Source organism: Chaetodon trifascialis, chromosome 4 (genome assembly GCF_039877785.1).
Source record: "Chaetodon trifascialis isolate fChaTrf1 chromosome 4, fChaTrf1.hap1, whole genome shotgun sequence".
NCBI lineage: Eukaryota > Metazoa > Chordata > Actinopteri > Chaetodontiformes > Chaetodontidae > Chaetodon > Chaetodon trifascialis.
Genome location: NC_092059.1, coordinates 12,776,053 through 12,797,682, shown reverse-complemented (window position 1 = coordinate 12,797,682; position 21,630 = coordinate 12,776,053). Strand labels below are relative to the sequence as shown.

The window sequence follows — 21,630 nt, the reverse complement described above, 5'->3', positions numbered from 1 at the left end:
TATGATATTCACAGACTACAAGCTTAATATTCCTACACGTTAGTTCTATCTTAAAACACAAATATTTGTTTAACATCCTGCAGCATTTACTTCAGGTTTTCCGTAGCTGTTCCCCATCAGGACACAAGTGCAGATGTTTTGACGACAATAGGCAGTTGTGTTATGTATTATTTATTTCTGTATTATTGTGTTGAGGGCACCTTTGTGATTGGCTGCGCGCCCTGGAGGCCGAAGTGGGTGGGGAGCTTTAAGAGCCCCTGCCTGCTCCCCGTCGTGTCTCCCGGCAAAGCGACGCTCAGCAGCAGCAGCAGCAGCAGCAGCGGAGCTGGAGGAGGAGGAGGAGCAGAGACGAGCGCATCACAAAGTTTGAGGCTGCAGCGGACACACGGACAGGACACCTTATCAGGTATGTGCGATATTCTCGACAATATCTGCAAGCGCAACACTTATAATGCTGCATGTTTACAAAAAACATATAAGCACAGTGAAAGGTAAATAAATCAGCATCGGGGATGGATTTGTAGGAGACTGCGCTGCGAGGTACTGTGGAGAATGACTTGCATGTCTTTTACTGCTGTTTAAAAACTAAACCCCCGTCGTCGATATTATCTGCGTTTAACTTTCTAAGTTATCCTCTCGCTACAGATGCTGGATTCTCTTGCAGTCCAGTCTGCCGTGTCACATTAACTTAATGCTAAACCACTACCAGATGATCACAGGAGCCCTGCTGCCAAGGAGCAGCAGCAGACGGGACAGCAGACTGTCTGTTGGTTTGGAAATAAACAGGAGTGCGAGAGATGGTGGGGTCAGCTTGATGAGGCAAACTTACAAGTCTAATTAATCCAGGAGAATACCTTTAAATCCTCCAAGATAAGGAGAAATAGTCATTTATTCCCCTTGCTGCAATTGTTGTAGCCTATAATATAAACATTTCGTTTAGGGAGATAATATCAGAAATAGAGATTACCTCTATAGCTCACATGGCTACTGGGACTCCTTTCACCAAACCTGCTTACTTTGATTTATTTGAAACCACATCATGAACCAATGTGCCATGAAATCAGGCTACTTTGACAATGCATGTGTGGCAAGACTGTGGCACCTCCAGGAAATGTGCACTGAATTACAGTGCTGAGATGTGTATGAACCCCCCATAGGTCAGTAGGACAGCGCAGATACATACATCGGAAACAGCTAGCAGCAGTATGCAGGTGAATTTAATCTAGAACTGTCACTCAGAGGGAAAATCTAATTTTCCCGCTTAATGTGTTTTGCTCTTTCAGGTTTGCAATTGATGCTGATAGGAAAAAGACTCCATAAGCTGCGTGTTGTCAGTGCATCACACTCACTCTGTGATCGACTGCTGTTCGTTATTGTGTAATTTGATCCGGTTCCTGGCCGTGGAGGTGTGGGCTTTGGCCCGTCCTCCACCTTATCATTTACCCACTAGGACTGTGAAATCTGTGCCAGGCGTCGAATGCAGCTTTCCTGGCTCCTTCCATCCGTATATGCTCACGTTACAGTGACAACTGCTGAATAATTAACCATATCTTGTTAACGGTAATGAGTAATCTGAGTTTTTGGTATCTGGAATCTGATGGAGGTCGTCAAGCAGAGGACAGAGGTCCAGTGCTGTTCTTGCTCAGTTTGGTCTTTCAGATTAGAAGGTAAAGGATACCCCAAGTGAATGAAAAATAACAGGAATGCTCATCAAAGTCTGTACAGTATGCTGCTGATGGCTAAAATACAATATGGTCGAGTAGCTGCACACTATGTTCTCCTTTTAATGAGTTTTTATTAAAACACTACAAAAGACAGACTTCATCAGGGTTTGTGATGAATTTTGTCCTTTATTTTGGCCTGATGAAGGCTCTTTGCTGAAACGCTGTTACTGTAATGCCCATAATAAGCGTTGGCCTCTGGTGGGTGACTCACTGCAAACGCATTCTGTGCGTTATAACAACGCCCAACCCACAGAACGCGCATGATACGAGGCAAAATGAGAATATAGTTGGTCTTCGGTTTTATTTTCCAGTGTAAACATCAAAAGCTTGAAGGAAAAGTTAAAACATACCATTTATGTGTCACACAAATAAAACAAAAGGGAGAACTGTACATAAAGAGGATGATGAATAATCAGGAAACAGAACATACAGTCGTCTGCAGCTACTTTACATTATTGACCACTCTCAGTTTACCACTTCTGATAAATGCACAGCTCACTACGGTAAGGCTGATTGGCAGGAAGCTGTCAGTGTCATCATGTAATGACCTGTAATGAGAGGAGAGATGGAAAAGAAAGAGAAAACCTGAGTGCGCTTACCCTCAAAGCCCTCCTAACACCCCTGTCAGGATGTACAGTATTACATGGAGCACATTAGTGAATCAGGTTCCCCACCGCACAGCTGTCTCACTGTGTCTCTGCCAATCTGTGTTATTATGTTTTATGCCTGATATCATTTATTCTCTATTGCTTTACAACATTGTTCAGGCCTCATTTGAAAGCAGCTGGGTGAGGAAGCGAGGTCTTTTCTGCTTCGTTCTTCTGATAGCCGCAATTTAAATTTCATGCTGTAATACGGTTCAGTTCTGAAACGACTTTTTCATACTGCAGCACGGGGCAAGAAATCGTCTGTGCATGTTGTGCCACTTCATTGTGTTGTCCCTGAAATAATAGCAATGTCACACTGAGCGTGATTCAATTTGACTCTATATAATGTGGCAACATAGCACATACAGGGTCATAAACATCCTATTTGCCGTGCCGTGAAGAGCCACCTCCTGCTCACATGAGCACCAGCAGGAGGGTGGAGCGGCTTCTATGGAAAATGAGTCGCGTCTCACTCCAGAGGAGACGTAGCAGAGTTGTCGTGGGTCTTGAACCTTGATAAGTGAGAGTGAGGCGATCCTCCAAGATGTAGCGGTTTTGATTTCCCGTTGAAGATCAGCCATCAAATATTCATCAAGCCCATAATCTATAGCCCTTTGATAAGTGGCACGAGGCCCAGGATTTACTGTCCCCGCTCCATCTCAGAGCAGACCCCAGAGCAGCTCCCAGAGCAGCTCCCAGTCCCTCAGCTCATCTGGAAATACTAGAAGAGAGCCAATTCTCTTATTGCAATGAAATCTGCTGATGGAAGTAAAGTGTGTAGATATGCTCTCCTTTTTATGCCCTAGATGTGTTTGGTCTCACCTTTTCTGCTCTGTGAAGGTTTAAGACCAGCCCCCCAACCACCACCACCAGCACCGCTCCTCTCTCTTTCTTTCCCCACAGTGAGCTCACTAATCAAATCAGCTGAACAGACTACCCTCACTCCAGCAAGGTGATATGTCCGTGTCTTTCTGATGACTTTTCTTCTGCGTTTTAATCTGTGCTTAAGAGTCCAACCGGTGGCTTCAGTTGTCAGCGTTGGATCAGAGCACGGAGCAGCGCCTTGCTGAGCAAAGTTATTTCAGCTTCACCGTTTGAATCAGCACTTTTTTATTCATTGTTGCGTATTTAAAGCTCTTCTTCGTCTTTAAAGCTGGACCGGATTTGCCGGCCATTGCACCCTGATATTGTGCTCTCACATTCATGGGTGTGGGCCATGTGTGTTCTTGCACCGCTGACTGAAAAGCATTGTTTTACATCCTGCCGTCTCGGCTCGTTTCCTTTAACCGTCTTGTATCAAAGTTTCTGAATTTTTGTTTTTTTAATGCTGACTCTGAGCCCTGCCACCTTGGCTTTGAGCAAGTGTTGTGTGGGAAGGGCATGTAATATATATGGCCTTCATCGTGGCTCACTGGCACAGGCTCTGCTCTGTCCCCGTGGACTTGACAGAATGGCTGCCTGATGGAAGGAAAGTGCTGTCCTCTGACTTTAAGACTGCTGACATCTCCATATTGCACCCCCCCCACGCACACACCTAACACTTAAATCCTCCCTGAATCGCATCTCCCTCTTTTCCTCCTCCTCTTACCTCCGTATGTGTCTGATTGATGCCACCTGACCCTCTACGCTCCCTGGGTGGACGCAGACCTCTGCTCTGTCTGAATGCAGACGTGAATCATAGGGATTACCGCTCTGCTCAACACCTTTCTCTCATTCTGTGGTCGCTTCCCTTCCTCCTTCTCTTACCTCATCTTTCATCCTCTCACCTCACCACCAGGTCCTTCCTGGGTCCTACCGGGCCATCATGACAGCAGCAGGGGGTCCTTTCAAAGTGTGTTATAGGGTTAGTTTGGCCTTGTCAGCTGTTCTCATGCTCACTCTCTTTCTGTCCTCTACTGCCCTTTATTTCTGAATTAATACAGAAAAATCTAACTTTTCCATCACTTTCTGACTCACTCAACATCATCATCATCATCATCACACCATCCGCCCACTCCTGACCCATCACCACTTATGAACCGCGAAACCCTTCGTCCTCATCACTGTGTGAATATTTTATGCCTGTGATTTATGAGTTAAATGTTGGATGTAGGTGGATGTGATTTGCCTGACATTTATTCACCCTGACTGCTGGGATTTGTGGAGAAAAAAGCAAGGTGCGTGGAGTATTTTCAAAAAGGGAAGCAAGTGACAGCAGGGGGATTGATGGAAATGATGGTCAGATATGACAGAGTTGATTAAGGTGGTGAACAGGCAGGAAAGGTGGGTTCTTTTGCTGCCTGTCAGCATGCCAGCAGCAGGCAGTTAGATGGCTGGAAGCGACAAATATGTTTCAGGAGTCTGTTGCCTTTGAGTCAGCTCCCCGAGGTGCTTCATAAGAGCAAAAAATTCACATTTACAGAGTCACGACTGGGTGAAATAAAATTCACAAATAGACTGGCTCTGTGAGTGTGTGCATTTAGTCGTTTTTATTCTTTTTTATTGCCAGTATTATTTTTTGTGACGCTTTATTGGACAGGGTGCAGCAGAGCCAGCGAATATTAGCCTTGATATTCTTTGGTTTCAAATAAAGGTCTTTTGAGCTTGTGAAATGACTTCAAACCTGTGCTTTTTATATCACTTTTTGTGATATAAGAACAAATTATTTCAACATTTAGGTGGCATGAAATAAATTGAGAAATTGAAAGGGTTTTTTTTAGTGTCTCAGTATAAATTTCAAGCAGGAAAACTCATATTTGAGCCTGTAGATTTCAACATTGCAACTTTGTTTTAGTTCTCTATAGCAATAATAATAATAACATCTTGACTCATGTTTTTCATGGAGTGCACAAAGACCTCTACGTACAGTAGACTGGATATGTACAAATATGCAGAAGATACTGCATCTTATGTCTGCTAAACACCTATATAATGTGTGTGTGTATAAAAGGAAACATACAAGCTTATGAAGTTAAAATATTTATTCCAGCCCTCTTTGCACTGTTTGTGTCCTTGTTGTGGTCATAGTTTCTGCATATAGACATTCAAGCTGTGGCTCATGTTGTTAAGGCTGATTGCAATTCTGAAGCATCAGAGAAATGTCAAAGTCAATGTAATACCATTGGAGAGAAACGCAAATTAAGTGGGAGCAAAGGACACGAGCACGCTGCTGAGCCCAGATTAGGACTCACCATGTTATGAGTCAGTGGTCTGCTTCTATCAGAGCACTCATATATTTGCACTTATCACTCTCTCTCATTCTTTGGAGAAAGACCATTAAATTAGCAAAATAAATCACCCCAAAAAACCAACCAGCGCTCGATTCAGCCAATCAATGATAGCTGATATTTTCGGCCAGTCGCCCAACCATATTATAGTATCCCACTGCTCACCCAGCATTCATTACGATCTGGAAAAATGTTAACAGTCGAGACTTAACAGATGTTACTTCAGGGCACTCTTCATATAGCACATGTCTAGACGATCCTCTTTATGATATTTATGATCTGCACCCGGACGCCCAACATCCAGCCCGGTTCCTCCACAGAGGTACAGAGTTGAGTCCCTCAGAGCGTTCCCCAGGTGGCAGTCAGACACAGCGGTGCTTCAGGCTGTTAGGGAGAGTGACACAAACAACCAGGAGAGAGGACGGGCCAGGTTGGACACTAAATGAAGGAGAGCTTCTCCCCCTCTTCCTCCTCCTCTTCCCTGACGTCCGGAGATCTGATCCTGCTTGGCTTTTTTTTTTTTTTTTTTTTTGAGAAACGTGCAGGCCGCCATGCAGCAGATGACCCTATCAGAGGAGACGTCCTTAACAGCTGTATCTGAATCAGGCTCGTTGTGTGTAGGTGAAACAGACAGCTCGTCCTGTACAAAATGAATACTGATCTAGAATCTTGAATACTTTGAATATTGATGCAGGAGTGACCTTGAAAACCCTAAATATGCTGATAGAGAAAATAGACTGCGTGTTCATTTGGGCTGGTGATAAAATGATAGATTGTAGGCAGCTTTGGAAGATGGAATTGCTCAGCTGCATTGAGAATCACAAAGGGCTTGTTTTTTCCCTTTGTTCCCTCATCTGTGTACAACTCCATTTGTCTTTCTCTCCATATCTCCATCCCTTGTTCATTTCTCCTGGTTCACTATAAGTTTCTCTGTGAGCTGATGTGAACACTCTCCTACAGCTGTGGACCACTTTTTCTCTTGGCGGTAAGATCCATACCTCAAACTGATGAGGGGTGAGTTGTGGGAAAGGACACGTGTTTATGACAATGGACAGGTTCTTGAGGAATGCATCAATATAAAGTGCTTTGCCCCCTCTGTTGTCTCGCTTGTACCTTTTTTGTTTCAAAAGGTCAGCGGTCTTGAGTGCTTTCCACTCTCCCTGCGCTGCACTTCTCATTTGCATGTACGCTCAGTGAAAGAACAGGGCGCTCTCTCCCTCAGTGTGTCTTTATATCTGCCTCTCACACACAAATACACACTTTTCCGTACATGAGCGAGTGTGTGCGGGGAGTCCAATGGCTGGCTGTGTTGGAGCAGCAGAATATTTAATTGCCCAACTTTATCACCATTACTGTAGCTACTGAGTGTCTGCCAGCCTAATTATGACGGGGGCTATCTGAGGAGCTGGCTGGTCATGAGCTGAGCCGCCAGCCAAGTGTAAAGAGAAACGACTCCACAGACACTTTGTCTCTCTCAGGTGCTAAAAATACCTGTAAGACGCTCTTGTTTTGGTCTGTGAATTTGAGTGTACATGTGTGAATACCTTCCTTTGCAAGATGTATTTAAAAAAAATGTTAAAGCTACATGTGCTGGCGTTCGATAAAGTTGGCGCTTAGAGTTTGTTGTGGCACACATCTCAAGGTGACCTGGTCCCCATCGTCCTCACTAGCCACAGACACACGGCTGGTGTCAACTCCCCAAGGTGATGATGGAACATCCATGAATCACCGCAACAAGAAAATCAAACATATCAATAAAGCTGAATGATGGATGTGTCGATATATTGTCACTGTGCACCCTCCCATCATCTAACAAATTGTGTGCATGTGTGTGTGTGTGTGTGTGTGTGTGTGTGTGTGTGTGTGTGTGTGTGTGCGTTCCTCTGAATGCTGTATGTTTGTTTTGACGTGAAGGGGGATGCCCACGTGAGCACATGGATCTCATGCAGCTCCCCTTCGCCTTTTCTTCAGGTCCACTTTATCTTTATAAGCAGCAAATTGGAAAGGGTTAATTCAATTCCCAGCAGGCTGTGGCTGAGACTGGAAACATTTACCATCTCTCGCTCTCTCTTTCATTTGCTCTTGCCACTTGCTCTGTCTCTCTCTTCTCATTGTTTCTAAAGTCTAATTACTTTTAGAGAGTGGCTTTACTCAGGCTATCAATAATGACAAATCAAGGCTGTCTCTGCGCTGAACCCCGCGGAGGCTGGCTTGGTTGGCTATCTGCGTGTTTGAAAGTGGAGGACAGTGGCGGTCTCTTGTTTTCTTGTTGAAAAGATCATGCTTGTCCTTCTTTTGATGCGAAATTTATGACTCTGGATATTTGCGTGTGTGCATGAGAGACGAGAGAGAGAGCAGAGAGTGAGGCCATCTGGCAAAGACCCAAAGCTGCATGTTTGTTTCTTTGCAACTACCTCAGAATCATGATGTTGGACAGCAGCAGAAGAACACCTTCTATTCCACCTAAATTGATTAATTTTGCACCAAGGATTGGCCCAAATGCAGCAATTTCAACTTCTATGAGCTTAAATACATGAACTTTAAATGCAGCATTCAAGCCTTTGTATCTCACTGCCATTTGGGAGCCACAAGATTTTGCCAGTACTTTTCCCTAAATCCCCTTATTTAGTGTTTCTAAGCAGCATATAAAGTAATAAAGAATACTGACAGGTAGTTGTAAGCTGATACAAGCAGTTAATAAATACTTATATAAAAGAGATCACCACAGTTGTAATTATAGAAGATATGTCTTGATAGGACAAATACTGCAAATTACTTAACACTTCAAATGCCCTTATATCTGCACTCAGCTACAGCAGGTTTAATGCTTCTAAATGCTAAATACAGTCAATTAAAGTGTCGCCAAAGTTTTCAGCCCTGTGCTAATAGTATATGCTGTATGATAATTGAATTTAATTGCAGATTAAAGGGTTTAACGCGCTGAAACTGTGTGTGCGAGCATGTGTCTGTGTGCATCTGTGTGAGAGGTGACACCCTGGTCACCTGAGAGGTAACTGAATTATTTTCAGCCGTCTTCATTTCATTTACCCTGATGAGTTCTGTCAACGTTAGCTTGACCGATGCCTCTGTGAGGAAGTGATGAAAGTGGTGCCGCACTGTGTGTGTGTGCATATATGTGTGTGTGAGACCATGTATTACTCACGTTGTGGGGACAGGTTAGGGTGAGGCAAGTAGTGGTTATGGTTAGTTCAAGTCTCCAGGAAATGAATTTGTCTATGTTCTGTCCCCAAAAGTGATGAAAACCTAATATGTGTGTTTGTGTGTGTGTGTGTGTTTGAATGTGAATGAGGTCCTTCTTGTGCAGTTGCATGCATGCATGCGTGTGTGTGCGCGCTTGTGTGTGCAAGTGTGAGAGAAGTGTCCATTTAAAGGCTTTTCGATGAAGACTGACGAGTGTCCGCTTCGCTTCCCTTCATCTCAGCGGTCTTGCTGGCGCTTTGAGGAAGTGTCCTGGACGAGAAATGGAGTGGGCGAGAACTAATGCAAGTCGAGCAGGACGAGGCTGATGGACGACAGTGTGTGCGTGTGCGTGCATGTGTGTGTGTGTGTGTGTGTGTGTGTGTGAGGCTGATGGAGGGTGATAGTGGGAGTGAGACTTAACGAGGAGGAAAATAAGCTGAGCAATCTCTGTCTGTCCTCCCCTCCACCTCGCAATGATGTATTCACACACACACACACACACACACACACACACACACACAAAGAATAAACAAATATCTGACCGCTGACTATATAAAAGCTTGTTGCAAAGACGAGAAGTACGGTATCTTTGCCCTTTTAGCTTCCTTTTTATTGACCACTCTGTGTACAATATGTTTTATACTGAAAGCTCTTCACAGCTATCTGCTTAAATAAATCAATATACTGTATTTTGAAGTAATGGTATACCTGTTATTGTATAATATGATAAATTTCACTGATTCAAAAGGAGCTGATTCTGTCTCTCTCCCATCGTTAAGTCCATTCCTTCTCTCCCTCAGGCTGTTTATCATCCCTCTCTCTCTCAGTGATGAGTTAGTGAGAGATAATGAAGAAAAGAATTATTACAGGGTGGATGCGATCAGATGAGGAGGTGAAATTATTCCCATGTGTGGCTTTCATCTGCAGTGTCCATTTTTTTCACAATGTTTGTCTGTGACTGTGACTGTGACTGTGTGTGTGTGTGTGTGTGTGTGTGTGTGTGTGTGTGTGTGTGTGTGTGTGTGTGTGTGTGTGTGTGTGTGTGTGTGTGTGTGTAAGACACAGCAGGGTTAGACTGGTCTGTCTGTGTCCCAGTGTGTTTACATGTTACAGTAGTGTTTTTTCTGTGCACTGACCATCTGTCTTATCTTTGCTCAGATCCTTAGTCCTGGTAACAAATTCTTAGATCAGAGACCCTCTGATGCACTTCATACTGTAGCTTTGCTGTGGGAGGGTCTATGCAGATAAACACACCACCACCCACTCCTAGTGGGTTGTAAGTGATGATTGAGAGGGACTACTTTTGCATGAGTCTTGGTTTTTGTTTTTTTGTTTTTTTTTTTTAAATTTTAAGTTTGTTTTTTCATCTTTTCATCATCTTCATCATCTTTTTCACATAGAGCCCATCAGAATTTCAAGTTTTGTCCCTGACATGCATGACATTCTGCTAAGATTCCCTCAATGCATTGGATTGCATTTTATGGAAAGGAAAATTAATGTTGTTCTACTTCTTGGTTACCTGTGATAAAGACCCCTTCCAGCATCTAGCTCCAATCTCAACATGACCAGAAGCCTAATTAGCTTAATTAGAGTAATTAGCCACACCTGCAGGTTTGCAGGGTCTTTAACTTTATTTTATTAGTATGCTACATTAAACACTGATGCACTTTTCATCCCTCAAAGGTACTGAAAAAAGCTCAATTTGCAGTGATGCAAATGGATGATGATACGCAGCCCTACATCCTGGGTCTCATGGTCCTGCTGGTACTGACTGACATTTCCATTGATCAGCTTTACAAAGGCCTGGCTTATCTGAAACAGACCTCATGACAGCTCAGCAAGTAGCAAGTCACTCTTACTGCCACTGGCAACTTTACAAGTAACAGCCTAAAAAGACAGTGTTAGGGAGACAACATTATCCCAAACAAGCCTATAAATTAGGTGTGAGTAAGTAAGTAAGGAAGGAAGTAAGGAAGGTGTGGTCTCAAAACTATTGGTATGAAAGTCAGACAGCAGTTGATAACTGTTGATGCATTTCTGGAGCTGCAGCTGTGTGACAGTGTCCATCATAATAGTGTCCTTGAAAACAGTTTAAAGGTTTTCGCATCTATTTTTGGGTTTTGCAGCAAGCTGGAATACACACACACACACACACACACACACACACACACACACACACACACACACACACACACACACACACACACACACACACACAGCAGGTCTGTTTGTACACACACAGAAGTGCACATGCATTCACAGTGTGAGTGCTACCTCCCAGGTGTGTCATCCTGCTGCCAGCCTGAGTCTGGTGCACTAACCACCCTGGAGACACTGGCTGATGAAGTACCAGATAGAAAACCTTTGAACTGAACGCAACAGAGAGAGAGCGGAGGGGGGAGAGTATGGAAAAGGCATTTTGCCATGGTCATGCAGAGGAAAGTCAGCCCAGTTTGTGCCAGCAAACCTCTTGTCTCTCTTCTGCCCATTCACCACAGGAACGTCTGCTCTCTTCATCCATCTTTACTCCTCTATCGATTTTCATAATTTGCTTTTCATCTTCCTCTGTTTTCGGCCCACCCTACGTTGCTCTTTCTACCAGGGTACAGTGAATCTCTTTTTCTCTCATTGTCCCATAATTCTCTGTCCACAGGGACAATAACCAAGTCCCTGAAAATGTATCATGAATTCAAATTTAGCTTCATGTCTGCACCTCTGCACATTGTTGCTCTTTAACACACTAACCTAAGATTTACAAGCACTCTTCCTCTTCCCCGCTTTGTCCCTCGGTCTCCTTCTCCATCCCTTCGACACACACACACACACACACACACACACACACACACACACACACACACACACACACACACACAGAGCTCTACATATCTCTCAGTATCACGTTTGTCTCAGCAAATAGCCCAGTCACCGCGCTATTCGGACGGGTGAGCAGGTAAAAATGGTTTGCGTGTCGTGTTTCCTCAACGACTGGAAACCCAGCCCGCCGCAGGAGATGTGATTTTAGATTATTAATGAGACTCTGCAACACTTTGTCTTTCCCTCCATCATGTGAGCAAATGAATGACGGGGGTCAACAAGTGAACAAATGGCCCACTGTAACACTGCACTGACAAATGAGGGTGATGTAATGCGGTATCACTGTTTATAATCGTGCATTCATTACTGTTAATGTGGCCATAATGACACCATAATCAGCTTGCTAATTGAGTGTCGTTACAGGGGATGCTGGTGCTGCGCTCTGCCCGCAGATGCGTAATGTCACTGTCACTGTTACTTATTGAGCAAAGGGTGATAATAATCACATTGTATGATGAAAAGAGGAAGGAATGACTTAATCTGCACCTCATGGTCCACATTAGAAACAATCAGCCCTAATGGAAAAGATGTGTAATGTTTTATTTTAAGGGATTTGATTGATGTTATATTGTGCAGATTAAAAGTCCTCATTAAAGCTTTATTAGTGACATTTTTGAACCATCACCTCATGCTTTTCTAAGCGGGGGCCTCTTGTTCTTTCAGGTGCCGAGTTAAAAGCAGCTGCGGTCGCTCGCTGGTTGTTCGGCTTAACGGGGAACGTCCGATGACACCACATCCGGTAAAGACCCTCTGTGTTGTCTGCTGAGGACCGCTGGAACAAACAGATTCAGCTTTCAGTAGACTGAAAATCAAACTGGAAGAAGCCACTTTTCATTGATGACAATTCACCGAACAACCTCACCTTCTCAGAACCGTCACTCATTTTATACTCTTGTTGCCTTTTCAAGAGAGGCAGTGTTTGAAGAGATCGTCCCAACTTATTTGAACAGTTGACAGCTCTGACCCACTTATCACGCTCCTGTAAGCAAAAGGGAAAACGTTGCATTTAGCAGGCGCCGTCAACACTGCTTTATATTCAAGGCCATCGATCCACTGACCTCCTGATCTAGTTAGCCACACACGTGCACACACACAGACACACCTGCTGTCGCTGGACTGTGCAGATGCTTCAAACAGTCTTGTGTTTGTGACACCTGGCTCACACTCTTAAACAGCTATATACCCAATTGGGTGTCAGAAGTCCATCTGCACACTATTAACTCCCATCGAGAGCACTGACCTTGCCTGGGATCAGACGCGTGTTTATATGTTTGCATCAGCAGGAGGCCGTGTCACATCCTGTCTGCTCTGAATGAGAGTGAGAATGAGAGTTGGTGTGGCAGAGCGGCCCTGATAAATACTCTAAAAACATTACCGCCTGAGGGGCTACCACTCCAGTAAGAAAACCATAGAGCTTCATTACACCATTTAGTCAGTTCCTCAAAATGCCTGACATTTAAAAGTAGTCCATATTAATTGAAAAGTGTGTGCGTATGTGTCTGCCACATTGTCAGAGCAGATTAGGGCCAGGCCTTTCTGGGTCATGTCACTTTGACTGACCTAGATTTGACTAAATAAACTGTGTATGAAAGTCCTGCCGTGATCAGAATACACTAAACTTAGACTCAACGTCACACTCTCTGACCTTGAGGTTCTCCCGCAGTCTTATTAGTTGTTACCTACCTGCTATTTTAGGGAGCCTAACTTCTTATTTAGCCTACATGCTCTTTACCCAACAACCAGAATCTACAACATAAAACCTGTAAACCGCCTTCTTATCAAGTCTCATAATCACTCTCCCAATCTCCAGTTCTTCTGCACCACCCCTCATGAACACCTTCCCTCCCTTCTCCACACCTCCTCCCAATACACCAACCATCCAGTCAGTGTGTAAGCCCTGCCTTCGGGCCCCGTGGAGGATGAACGATGTGCCCACACTTGACTACGAGTTGCTGCTGTCCCCGGCCAGCTCCTCTCTCCCTGGTAGCCCTGGCGGTGGCAGCAGCAGCCCCCCTCTGGCCTTGGTTGGGGTGGACAATGAGCAGCGTACCGCCTTGGCCTTCGTAGGCCTCCTCATGCTCTTCCTGGTCTTCCTGCTGGTCAGGTGCTTCAGGATCCTGCTGGACCCCTACAGCCGCATGCCCGCATCATCCTGGACTGACCACAAGGAGGGGCTGGAGAGGGGCCAGTTTGATTATGCACTGGTGTAGGGTGATATGTAAAGAGGGGGTGGACAGGCAGATATTTCATTGCACATAAAGAGAATCATTAAGAGCATTGACTTATTTGTCGTGGAAATGGACTATACTAATGCATAATACTGTGAATGCACTCTAAGAGGGGGGTTTACCTGATGTTGGAATATGTCTAGAGTGTATGACTGTATTGCAGCCTGTGTACTGATGTAAATATGAGGCTGCAGGATGCCATGTAACCATAAAAAGTCTGGTTCAACAACAGGCGCGCAGACAACTGGAATCCCCGTGAGCTGAACACTCATCCAAACCCAGATGTTGAACCAGGAAGGACAGAAATAATGAGCTGCACAGCTGCCTTAACCTGACCCACTGTACTAGTCGAACATGCTAACACATCACATCACCTTAGGGCTAGGTTGTCCAAACTCCAGAGCTTATCGAGATGACAACACAATATGATTTTTGGAAAAATTCACTGGTTTATAACCACAGACCACAGGCAGAACTTAAAGAAAGGAGTTTACACTTAAAGCAGATGCCCCTTTAATGAACTAGTGTCCACTGTAAAGCATCTGAGTGCTGTTCAAGGAGCACCAATCCTCACATATTCTTTGATTTTGGACTCTGATCCTCGAGCAGCACCCCAGTTTCAGATGCTTTTTAAGGCCCCAGCAGGTAGTTTGTGTCTCCATAAAATTTTGCCTGTGTATGTTTTGTGTGTTTCTGTGTCTATAACTGAGAAGCCATATTGAAACTGTATAATCTCTTATTACTGCGAGTAGAGTTTATGTTCTCTGGTTGTGTCTTTTGCTTTAGTCAGCCTGCCAAGTGTAGTGATGAAGCAAACAGCAACCTTTAGGCAAAAGAAAGCTTTATTTTTCTATTCTTGACTCAAGTTTGGGAGTCTCCTTTTTGCTATCATTCTGTCCTCTTCCTCTAACTGTATCAACCTTTAGACTGTGGATTTTTTGAGGTAGTCATGCAGCCACGTCTTAGACGGCAAAGCAGGTCGCTTTGCTTTTTTGTGTGTTTTTTAATTATATATTTTTCTGACTATCTGCTTTGTTTTTGATACACTGGGTTGAAGCAGTGAAAATATATTACAAAAAAAGCAGGATTTTCTTCTTCAAATTTTCTTCTGAATTTCCACTGATAGCTGGACTGCGTGGAAAGTCCACATTGTTCATGTTGGAAATCAAATAAAATTATTACTACTAATCTGTCACCCTGTGTCACTTTTGTTGGCTGTGGATGTTTATTCATGAGTATAAGACAAAAGGAAAACTGAGGACACAAGACTTAAAAATATAACCCACAATACTTTATTGCCATTAATGTCACTGGACAAAAGTTTACAATATTATGTGAATCACTCTAATTTTACAGACTGCCATTTGGTGACATTGATCTTTGGTTTCTGTCTTTGCACAAAGACGATGATCAGTCAGGGTATTAAAAGACGTCCCATGATGGCTGATTGATTGATTGATCCTCATCTAGTAGACGTGGTGTGATTGGATGATTGTCATTTCAGCTTTCAGCTGGACTCAACAGGTGTCAGGATTATGGTGAACATTTGAACAACTGAAACAGGCTCCTTATTTCCTAAAGTACAAAGCACATATTTCAACACACGCAGATGACGATGATGATGACAGTGTTGTTTCAAGTTTGACACCGAAGCTGAGATACAGTAAGCACACGCAGCACACTGCCTTTTTTAAAAAACATAGTGGCAAATAAAAGAAAAATTACAAACTGTCATTAAAGATACAAAGTATACAAAGGTTCCAGGTTAGAAAAATGGTTATGTATTATAAACATTGTCTAGGCTGTGGGACAGTGCAGCAACCTTGACTGTTGAGAGAAAAAGATTATAGTTCAGCACCATAGATCCTAGCTGGAGATGGTCAGGTTTGCATTGATCCTTATGGCATTGTGCAGCCAGTGTAAGCTTGTATGAGATAATAGATGATGGGAATGTTAATTATCTTTAAGTCTGACACGTTTTTGCTTTTTTGGCTAATGGCTGATTTAACTGGTGACAGTGGTTTCAAACAATACAGCCAGTGATAAGCAAAATGCAATGCTGCATTCGCTTGTTTTTTGGGGTTTTGCTTCTTTTTTTTCCTCAACAAAACAAAGTCAACAGCACTAAAGGCCTTCAATCTTGGGTTTACTGTGAGTATTTGTTTTGGCAGCCTTGACATTTAAAACAAACAAAAAAAAAATCTACATTTCACTTAAAAATATACAATTTAATTTTCAAGAAGCAAGTTTGATAATATTGTTTTTTTTTTCAGCACTGAGACAATACCAAAGACAGACATACACAACAACAATAAATCCTAGAAAAAAAAGTCACTTTTGCAATCCAGATTCAAGACTGCACTTTCTTTGTACAGCGAAAGAGATGGTTTTATCTAGCACCTTTTTTCTCTTTGAGAGAAAAAAAAATCATGAGAAATGAAAGATGACCTGACAGATACTTGTTTTTTTTGTGTATGTGTGTATGTGTGAGGTTTCGTGTTCACCTGTGTGCGCCCTTGCACTGAAAAGCACTACCTTTAGTTACAGCTTCGGTAATGTTAACATGTCATGTACAGTACCTTTGAGACTGTCACGGTATTCAGCTGTGTGTCCCTTTATGTTGTAAACGAGGCTCAGACCTCAGACATCAAGCTCGAGGTCAAGTCAAAGAAGTCAGGTAAAGTCAGCTTATTGTCAAATTCAGCCCCCCGACACCGGCTGTCAGCTACGGCTCTATTCTGCTGAAGCGTTTAGGAATAAAAATGCAGAAGCAGGTAAAGCTACAAGCCTCTGACAGCCGACACAGAAAACCCACTTTGGCCTAAATGGAAAAAGAGCTGGCTCTCAGGTCCAGAATCAGTGCACCTGAGGTCTTTATCCCTATGAGGAAAAACACAAACGTGACCTGATCTATCTTCTTTAAAGTCTACGAGCTACTAACTGGTGTATTCCCTGCTCATGATGGATGCTGAGCGACACTAGCACCCTCTTTTGTTTTAAAGTCGGCATCACAGCATGGTGTCCATACTCGGTGAGAAGTTCTGAGGTAACCAAACATGACAGCACACACACGCAAACACGGTAATCCCTGCTTGCCGCTGCCCGCAGATAGGACAAAAGTCAGTCACATCAGAGCAGAACACAGCTTGCTGTTTTCTCATCTGAAACGTTGGCATCAAGCTATAAAACAGACTGCTATGGACTAAAGAACCTGAAATGCTGTGTAAATGTTGCAGTCCTTCGTGTTAACATTATTCAAACAGCACAAATACATTAAATGACACACTACAATACTGAGAGGGGCGGACATGATAAATCTTGTTCCCCAGTGTTGTTTTTTTTTTTTTTTTACCAAGATCACAGAGAGGTGAGAAAGTCCTTGGACCACCATGGTGCCACCTAACCCCTTATCTTTAGCCTAAGAGCACTTCTTTGTAACACTAAACAAAAAGACATCACTTCAGATCCCGCACTGTGATTTAAATACGACCACACATGCTGCATAAAGACAGTTTAGGCCACTCTCAGCACTTCATTTCCAATAAAATCCCCTCTGGGTTTGCTTGTCTACAAAAGTGCTTCGTGGACATCTGTCTGCCGGTTTGTCTTTATTAGAAGGCTACGGTCCAAGCACTAGGACACCTCTCTGCCACCTCCTCCACTGGCTCTCTCAGTGAGGAATGAGTGCTGGGTCGGGTACAAGTGGAGGGGTGCGAGAGGAAGTGTAGTCAGCATAAAAAAAAAAAAAACACACACAAAACATGAACATATAATAACATAAACAGTAACAAAGTGGTGGCAGAGTTGGGCTGATTGACTCAGTCTTTCATAGCCCTTGATCACCCCCTGTTGGTGGGGATGGTCCTGCAGGGGGGAGCTGGAGGGGTGGAGTTATTGGATGAAAGGGCAGGGTAAAACTCAAAGGCTTTAGGAATCAGTCCCGGACAGGATCGCGAGTGCACTCTGAGCTCAGTGCAGGTGGATGTTGAGCTTGATGCGCAGGGCGTCTCCTATTTCCCCTTGTAGGTAGTCAATGTCGTGCTGCTCCTCCAGCTGGTGTAGTCTTCGGGGCCCAAACAGCCGCAGGCTGGCGATCTCTAGCCGGTAGGATCCCGGTGGGGGCGGCCTCTTGCCGAGCCGGAGCACACTCTTTCCATCACGGCGCTCCAGCAGGCGGAACTGTTCATTAGCATTGCCATGGGTGATGACATAGCGAACGTGGTTCTCCAGGGGCTGCAGGGCAGGCAGGAGCTCCAGTAGAGGCTCCTTGTTGAGCAGCGAGGACCGAGAGAGGTTCATGAGGATGAAGTCCTGGGTGTCCACGCTGGCCATGCTCACTGCTGAATCCTATAGTGAGGATGAGGACAGAGGGAGTTAAAATTCACACACTCAGATATAGACCTCCACAGACTCACCATCAGAACACACCGATTCTGAAGTCCTCAAGAAATTTAAAGTGAGCCTGACACTGAGGAATTGAGAGAAGCTTTGAGAAGCTGTTTGTCAACACACACCTGGTTGATCTCATTTTCATTTGCATTGCGTTTGTGTCGTCCTTTCTTTCCTCCTCCGTTGATCTTACACTCGTAGCAGGCCTCAGGAGACAGACTGTCATCCTCCTCACCCTCCACAAACTGGCCTGGGAAGCCTGAGCCTGATAGACAGTGACTGGATGGAGATAAGAAGAGAAGTTACTGTGTTGAGCAAGTATTCAGTATTTGAGTATTCATGGGTAATAATCCCACCACATGAAAAATGGTCAATTGTACTCCAAAAATGTCTGGTGACACCGCTTTTCCCTTGAGAAACACCAGCTGCTTAAATCAAACCTTCATTCATGTTCCCTCACCCCTGTCCGGCTCGGTAGAAACCTCCAGGACAGCCACACAGGTAGCCTCCATCGGTGTTGGAGCAGCCGTAGATGCAGGGGTTGGTGCCTGAGCTACATTCATTCACATCCTGGCAGCCACCAGCGCTCTGCTCAAAGTCAAAGCCGGAGGGACACACACACTTGAAGCTGCCCAGTGTGTTGTAGCAGGAGGCACTGCCGCACACTGTTCCTGCCTGACACTCGTTTTCATCTGCAGAGGAAAGAGAAGTGCGTGCCACATTTCTGCTCATGTGAATCAGGAATTTTATATAAAATGACAATGTAGATTAAAATGTTGTTGCTGTCTTACAATAAACCTTGAAAGATTTGGAAAACCAAACCTTAGTGACTCACTGTGCACTGGTACCTTTGATGCTCATTACTGTCAACTGAGTCAGTATAACTCACCCACGCACTGGTTCCACTGGTAGTGCTGTACGTAGCCCTGAGGACAGCCGCAGCGGTAACCTCCCAGCATGTTCTGACAGCCGTGCTGACAGCGGTGGTTACTGCCACACTCATCCACATCTGAGGACGATAAAGACTTTTAATTTCCCATGACTCTTTCTTGACTCTTTCAGCACCACACCTCAGCAGAACCCTTCTCAAGTTGATCGTAGTTTTGGAAAAAAAGGTATGTGAGAGGCCTGTCTGTAAACTCTGTTACATTAACCGCAAATGTTACTGCGTCTGCTCACCTTCACACTCCATGCCCGTGTTGTCCAATGAGAAACCTTTACTGCATTCACAGTTGAAGCTACCAGGCGTATTGACACAAGAGGCTCGGGAACCGCACGCGCTGTTCTGACCGGCACACTCATTGTTGTCTGCAAAGAGAGGAGACACAGATTATTGAGATTTTATTTGACTGAAAGATGCCTTTTTGGTGTTACTCCTGAAGACAGCACTCTTTTTTCAGCGCACAGTAACACTGGTCTTCCCCTGTCTTGTCCTTACCGATACAGGCAGTCTGGTGCTGTGTGAACCCAGGGGGACACTTGCAGGTGAAGCCTCCAATGGTGTTGACACACAGGAACTGGCAGTTGTGCTGTTTAGTCGAACATTCATCCAGATCTTTGAGGAAAAGAGCAAAGCACTTACATCCATCAAAACCAAATTACAAAGAAGGATGAAGACTCAAGGGCATAAAGGTTGTTTAGAAAAATGATATCAGAGCAATATTTCTTTTGGATCACACAGTAATAATAATGAACAGAACCCAGAACTGCTGCTGTGTGGCAGGCAACAATATTACTAATATGGTTAACTGCCAAAAAGATCATTAAATAGCATCTAATGTTTTTTTTATGAAGCTCTGAAATAACCAACGAAAGAAAATCAAGCATGCACCTACCTTTGCAAGTCTTTCCATCCGGCTGCAGACTGTATCCTCTGGGGCAGGAGCAGAGGTAGCTGCCCTCTGTGTTTTTACACAGGAAGTTACAGGGCTTCGGAGACAGAGCGCACTCATCCATATCTGAAAAGCGCAGACAGGCAACAGTCACATTTTCCAAACTATGCTAGTGTTTTCAGTAAAATGCTGATATTCTGCAGCAGTATTCATTGTGTACAAAACAGGGCAGAGACGAGCCATACCAACACAGGAGGTTGCGGTGAAGTCAGTTTTGTAGCCCACGTTGCAGTGACAGCGGAAGGATCCGATGGTGTTGATGCACTGGCCGTTCTGACACAGATCTGGCATCACCTGGCACTCGTTGATGTCTGGAAGAACAAAGACAGTTCAGTAAGTAAATTCAATTTATTTAGTGACAGTATGCAATACTTTATACTATCGGTTTGTAGCATTATTGTGCTACTCACCTCTGCCGTCTGTGGTGTAGCCAGGTCCGAGTGGGCACATCTTCTTGTACTGTACGGTTCCAGGCAGCGGGCAGAGCTCACACTGTGAGCCCCAGCCTCGGCCCATGTTGCAGCAGCACTCAGACTTGGTGACACTGTTCCTGCTGGTGGATGACTGCTGGCACATCGTCTGCAGGACCTCTGTGTAACAGTAGCCCTTTCGGTTGTCTGAAGGAAAGGATGACAGGAGGATGAAATCGAGGATATATGGTTGTGAAGGCAGCATGCAGTTCCTCTACTGAATTTAAAAGTGCAATTTCAGTGTGAAACAACATGTTCTTCAACAGTAGTGATCTTACCAATACATTCGGTTCCAGTGGAGCTCGGCTCAAAGCCGTCATTGCACTCGCAGCGGTAGCTTCCCACTGTGTTGACACAGCGCCCGTTCTTACAGATGCCAGGCTTGGCGCGACACTCGTTCAGGTCTGCCAGTGTACAGAGCAAAGGATGGGAGGATGAAGAGGGTGAAGAGGCTGATACATCCAGTAACATAGTGGATAGAGGATGCAGATTGAGGTGAACCTCTCACATTGGCTAAACCATATTTACTCACCCATACATCCCTCTCCATCTGGTCTGCGCTGCATGCCAGGAGGGCAGATACACATGAAGGTACCGATCAGGTTCTTGCAGGTCATACCCTTGGAGTCACAGTCATCTAGACCCTCAGAGCACTCGTCCTGGTCTGGTGAGGGATAATGAGAGATGACCAGTAGGTAAAAGTATAGTCAGCTAAAATGGGAACTGTTAAATCACAAGATTGAGGGAAAAATCAGAGATCACAGGAGTCAGAAGGAAATCTGCTGCTCCTTCTCACCTCTGCACATGCGTTGGTCATCTCGCAGCACGTAGCCAGCAGGACACATACACTCATAGGAACCAAACGTGTTAACGCACCGGAAGGCACACAGCAGAGGATTCTGGGAGCACTCGTTGATGTCTGAAGTCAAGAGAGACATGTTATTTATTCACTGTCAATATAAATCTTGTCCAAAAATGTGGAAATGTTACTGTGTGAAT

The 21,630-nt window shown here is 44.4% G+C and overlaps 2 protein-coding genes across 3 annotated transcripts in view; one reads left to right on the top strand and one right to left on the bottom strand.

Annotated features, from left to right (window-relative positions):
- Positions 1–289: 289 nt before the first annotated feature.
- LOC139329704 (cortexin-1-like) lies at positions 290–15,068 on the top strand. 2 transcript variants are annotated; one of them, XM_070960026.1, is made up of 2 exons: positions 290–406; positions 12,316–15,068. In XM_070960026.1, the coding sequence occupies exon 2, from the start codon at positions 13,482–13,484 to the stop codon at positions 13,860–13,862; it is 381 nt and encodes a 126-aa protein (XP_070816127.1). In that variant the 5' UTR covers positions 290–406; positions 12,316–13,481; the 3' UTR covers positions 13,863–15,068. The 2 variants fall into 2 exon arrangements, with proteins under 2 accessions (XP_070816127.1, XP_070816129.1); XM_070960028.1 differs by lacking the exon at positions 290–406 and adding an exon at positions 3,309–3,323.
- A 117-nt stretch (positions 15,069–15,185) lies between these two features.
- The window catches only part of fbn2b (fibrillin 2b), a 64,045-nt gene continuing 57,600 nt past the window's right edge, over positions 15,186–21,630 (bottom strand). The window contains exons 54-65 of the mRNA XM_070961438.1: positions 21,428–21,550; positions 21,164–21,295; positions 20,910–21,035; positions 20,572–20,778; positions 20,347–20,472; positions 20,105–20,227; positions 19,708–19,824; positions 19,449–19,577; positions 19,159–19,278; positions 18,730–18,961; positions 18,395–18,548; positions 15,186–18,227 (exon numbers count right to left, since the gene is read on the bottom strand). Of these exons, the coding sequence (XP_070817539.1) occupies positions 17,850–18,227; positions 18,395–18,548; positions 18,730–18,961; positions 19,159–19,278; positions 19,449–19,577; positions 19,708–19,824; positions 20,105–20,227; positions 20,347–20,472; positions 20,572–20,778; positions 20,910–21,035; positions 21,164–21,295; positions 21,428–21,550 (1,967 nt within the window). The 3' untranslated portion in view covers positions 15,186–17,849. The remainder of the gene's footprint in view (positions 18,228–18,394; positions 18,549–18,729; positions 18,962–19,158; positions 19,279–19,448; positions 19,578–19,707; positions 19,825–20,104; positions 20,228–20,346; positions 20,473–20,571; positions 20,779–20,909; positions 21,036–21,163; positions 21,296–21,427; positions 21,551–21,630) is intronic.